The sequence below is a fragment of the Petaurus breviceps genome, unplaced genomic scaffold, assembly GCF_028583685.1.
Source record: "Petaurus breviceps papuanus isolate PSGF00001 unplaced genomic scaffold, PetGlider_PUasm1.0 140, whole genome shotgun sequence".
NCBI lineage: Eukaryota > Metazoa > Chordata > Mammalia > Diprotodontia > Petauridae > Petaurus > Petaurus breviceps.
The window spans coordinates 32,234,703-32,239,629 of NW_027185698.1; the positions used below are offsets into that span (position 1 = coordinate 32,234,703).

The 4,927-nt window shown below is 38.1% G+C and overlaps 1 protein-coding gene across 1 annotated transcript in view; it reads left to right on the forward strand.

Moving 5' to 3' along the window:
* The window catches only part of CLNK (cytokine dependent hematopoietic cell linker), a 218,525-nt gene that overhangs the window by 189,543 nt on the left and 24,055 nt on the right, over positions 1 to 4,927 (forward strand). The window contains exon 19 of the mRNA XM_069069834.1: positions 3,349 to 3,504. Coding sequence (XP_068925935.1) covers positions 3,349 to 3,504 — 156 coding nt within the window. The remainder of the gene's footprint in view (positions 1 to 3,348; positions 3,505 to 4,927) is intronic.

Consider the following 4,927-nt stretch of genomic DNA (forward strand, 5'->3'; position numbering starts at 1 on the left):
TTAGGATGGTCCCCATTCTGATCAGGGCTTAGCCTGTGTTGTGCCTTGCTCCATTCTTAAATGTGATAGATGCTGCTAAGCAAAGAACTTTCTGAATTAGCTTGGAGGCAGGGTAAATGAGCTAAGATAGAGAGCCATGTCATTGTTTCATGTGAGCCTACCTGGTCCTGACAGGTTCAGGAGCAAGGAAACCTTTTTGGCTATGAGTGGTTGAATTTTGGCCTAAGTAGCTGCCAACATGTGCAGACGTAGTTGAAGTTTAACCTCTGAAACATTCCTCCTTATAAATTCTACCCTTATTATTTCCTTAAGACAACCGACAGAGCTAGCAGCTGACGTGAAATTTCCTCCTCCCTCTTTTAAACTGCTGTCTCTTTTACTCTGGGATGTGCTTTGAGAAAGATGAATTTTGTTTTGGCATCCCAATCAGATACAGATACAATGATTCTCCCTTAGAAGTAAAGAAAGAAGGAGCTGGGCTTCTTTCAATGGGCTCTCTGACTTTCTATGATCCTAGGAAAGCCTTGGGGATCATTTTCTTCTACTTCTCCAAGAAATGGGAGCAAATGATTTGCTCACAAGCTCTGAGAAGAGGCAGAGAAGGAAGTATCACTCTTTGAAAGGGGTTTCCTCTGATAAAACACATCAACTCCTCCACGGCTCCTTGAGACTCACAACTTGTTGGAAGTGCCCATCAAACAGAGCCATTTCTGGGAAGGGTGATATGTTGGATGGATCTGAGGAGCTGCCCTTTGCCTCTGCGGCTCACCTTTTCTGCCTTGGACTTACAAGGGCTGGACTTTTGTATCCTGACTTTTTACTTTTGAAAGACCAAGTCTGACCAAGTTGTAACCCAACTAGATTCTGCCAAGGGCTTGGGCCCTTTCTTGTGACTGAAAAGGAAGAGTTCACCAGAGCTGAGTGAAGTGTCTATTTGTACGTTTGTGTGTGTTGCGAGGGGGGAGGGTCACTTCTATAGGCTGAAAATAAACTGGACAAAATGGTCAAAAAAATTAAAAAAAAAAGAAAAGGAGAGTAGTATTGAACTGAATGTACATTTAAAAAATTTTAAACCAGGGCAGCTAGGTGGTGCAGTGAATAGAGCAATGTCCCTGGAGTCAGGAGGACCTGAGTTCAAATATGGCCTCCAACACTTAATACATACTAGTCGTGTGTGTGACCTTGGGCAAGTCACTTAACCCCAATTGCCCTGCCCTTCCCCCTCCAAAAAGCAAATAAATATATTTTTAAACCAACAAATAAACATAAAAGAAGCACAGAAGAATATTTTAAAATACAGGAGAAGTAAACTGAAAACAAAAAAAAAAACCAATAGAAATGGTTTTTTAGGCTGGTTCTTTTGAAAAGACTAAGAAAATTGACAAACTTTGGCAAATCTGACTTAAAAGAAGAGGACAATAAATCAAATCAACAATATAGCAAAGGAATTAGAGAAAATCATGACAAAACCAAAAGGAATAAAAAGAATAATCAGAACTTGCTATGCACAGTTGTAAGCTAACAAAACTGAGAACACAAAAGCAATAAATACTTTAAAAAAAAATATGAAGTACCCAAACTGAAAAAAGACCAAATAGAGATCTTAAATAATGCAATCTCAGAAAAAGAAATACAGCTAAAAGGAACTACCAAAGAAAATATATGACTGGTCCTGATGGAATCACAAGAGAATTCTATAAAATATTTAAAGAACAATCAGCACTAACACTATGCAAATTATTCTCAAGAATTGAGAAAGAAAACATTCTGCTAAATACCTTTTATGAGGCAAATAGAATCCTAATATCTAAACCAAGGAAGGGTCACATATAGAAGGGAAACCATAGACCAATATTATTAATGAATAACAGTACAAAAATTGTAAATAAAATCTTGTCAAAGAGACTACAGCAATTCATTGAAGAAATAGTTCATTATGACCAAGTTGGATTTATACCACACATGCAAGAATGGTTCAACATTAGAAAGATGCTTCACACAATTAATTATATTTAAAAGAAAAACATCCAAAACTACATGAGGATCTCAATAGAGATCAAATATACTACTTGAATTGTTACTTGATCTTTTTTTCCCCTGGCTCTCCTCTGTACTTTTCTGCCCCCTTTAGCCTCTACGTAGTGGCAAATCACTCAACTTCTATTTGGCTGTTTTCTCAACTATAAAATGAGGATAATAATACTTCCCAGGGTTGTTATGAGGATCAAATAATATTTGTGAAGTGTTTAGCACAGTCCTTGGTACATGGTAGCTACTTAATAAATGCTTGTTTCCTTCTGTCTTTTTAACCAATAAAGGCTCATTTAATATAACTGTGGTGTATTTATGCAAATATTAGACAACTCTACTCTATTAGAGAAGAGAAAGAGTAAGAATACACCCCTGAAAGAAAATACAAATAAATCTAGTCTTGGACCCTCTAGAGAAAATGAAAATCTCTGTCATGATATTGGTGCTCTCAAATATTGGGGGGTAGGTGCACTGGGGTCAGGGGGTGGTAGTAAAATTGAAGTCCTGGCACATTCTGGCTTGTTAGTAGAGGGACATTGGTTGGGTTCCATTGGGGATTTTTAAAAATGCATGTTAATAATTTATGACTTAAATGTGTATAATGCCTAAAAGTTCACAAGGACAATTTATGTATGCCTCACATCAGCCTGTGAGAGTTTAGCACTATGAACATTCTTATCATCATTTTAAAAATGAAGCTGTGGCTCAGAGGGGTCTGCCCAAAGTTAAATGCCTAGTAATAGTGGAACTGGCCCTTTTGACTCCAAGTCAAACTCTTTTTCAGTTTTTCCATTATATCTTTCAGAGTATTCCCACTGAAATTCTGTTGTGCCTCTCAGTTTTCTGTAACACAAATATGAATGGATATTATCATCATCATTATACTCTCTCCATACCCCCTCAAATCCATCTTTGAAACCACTGCCAGCCTAATCTTCATTATGTGTAAATCTGGTCATATGATTTCTCTACTCAAAAATTTTCAGTGGTTCCCGACTGCCTTCAATGAAAAGTCCATTCTCCTTTACCTGTATTTAAGACCTTACCCAATATGGCTCTATCCTCTTGTCTTCATCTTTATATTATGCCTCTTCATTCCACCTTTTGAGCCTCAGTTTCCTCTTCTACAAAATATAGATAATAATGCTTGCAGCTCTCAGTGTTATAAGGAATATTCTTTGCAAGGCATGGAATAAATAAGGTGCTCTCATTATTATCATGTAGATTTTGGATATGGTTTTATAACTGAGAAATGATCGTTAAATGTTAGTAATCTGTCACCACTAGAGAACTGACATTATCATTCCTTTACTTCAGGAGGGGACCTTCCTGGTCCGAGATGGCTCCAAGAAATCAGTGGCTGAACCTTATGTTTTGGTGGTGCTTCATAGGAAAAAAGTATATAACATTAAGATCCGTTTCCTGGAGAGGAGTCAGCAGTTTGCCCTTGGGACAGGACTCAGAGGAAATGATGTGAGTGAAATAGCATCTTAGAGACTGTGTGGGTGCCATCGTATGCCTTTTACCCTTCTGTTGTTTTTTTTTTTTTTTCCCTAACTGACCAGAGTACAATGACTCGCCCTAAGTATACTGTTTATTATCATGATACGGACTATGGCTTAAATGTCTAAACTGTTGTTATAAACATGCTTGGTCTAGGAATAAACAATACTTATTAGAAGGCCAGAAAGGTTTTCATTATCTTTATTTTACATTTATTCTGTTCTGAATAAATGGGTAGCCTCCTCAAAAGACTACAGAGAATCAGACAAACGTAAGATGTTTTATGCTGCTGACATTTGAATTTCCTGCCTTGTTCCTCCCTTCAGAACTGGGATTGGTCCCAGCTCTTCTGGGTTACAACCAGTCTTTTTCTGTATAAAAATACCAATCCAAAAATACCCATTGAACTGTGCAGATTCTTAGAATCTCAACGGCCCAGTGGTGTATAATAAAACCTCACTACTCTGACTGAAAGAGGGCTTGAGTGGTTGAATTCTTCTGAAGCAGATCCACTCTGTAACCCTGAATTTCAGGGTTCCTAGCAACTCCCAAAACACATCATGAGAACCAAGTCAATGTACTCCTTATTATGTTGCCTCTGCCCAATATGAGCTTCATGCATCCCCTGATCAGATAATGAGGCTCTGGTTCAATGCAGGGTGTGTCAGTTACTATGCATAAGGCTAGTTAAACATGCATGTTAATGAAAAGTTGGTGATCAGCCTTTGACCCCCAGCTGGTCTGAGCCAGCTTAGCTCAGGCCCCTTCCAGGAGGAAACTTACAGATTTCTTCCAGCTATATGATGGGATAGGGAGCTCTACCCTTCTTCTCTCATCCTGATTTATACCTTCCTGCACGTCCAGTGCAGCCATCTGTTTTTGGAACACTTATTGTTCCTATAGAATCTGAGGAAACAAAACTGCCAGCAATTCTCACACTGTGACACTCAAAACACTGAGCAAACTTAGTTATCACCTACAACTCTAAAGCCTTTTTTTTTCTTAAACAGTTTAATTAGAGGGCCATAGCATGTTTTCAGTGAGACTTGAGCAATTCTCCCATTGAAATGAAACTAAGGAGAACATTTTCTAAACAACCAGAGAATTTCAACTTACTACCCTTGGAAAATGATGGGAGTTTCTAGAATTTCTGAATCACAAAATGGTAGAATTGTCAGTAGGTCAATAAACATTTATTAAGTATTGCTATTTGCCGGGAACTATGCTAAGAACTAAAGATACAAAGAAAGGCGAAACCATGGTCCTTGTCCTCAAGGAATTCTCATTCTAATGGGGGAAGCAGCATGCAAACAACTATTTGCATCCAAGATATAGATAGATGGAGGGATGGATGGATGGATGGATGGATGGATGGATGGATGGATGGATGGAT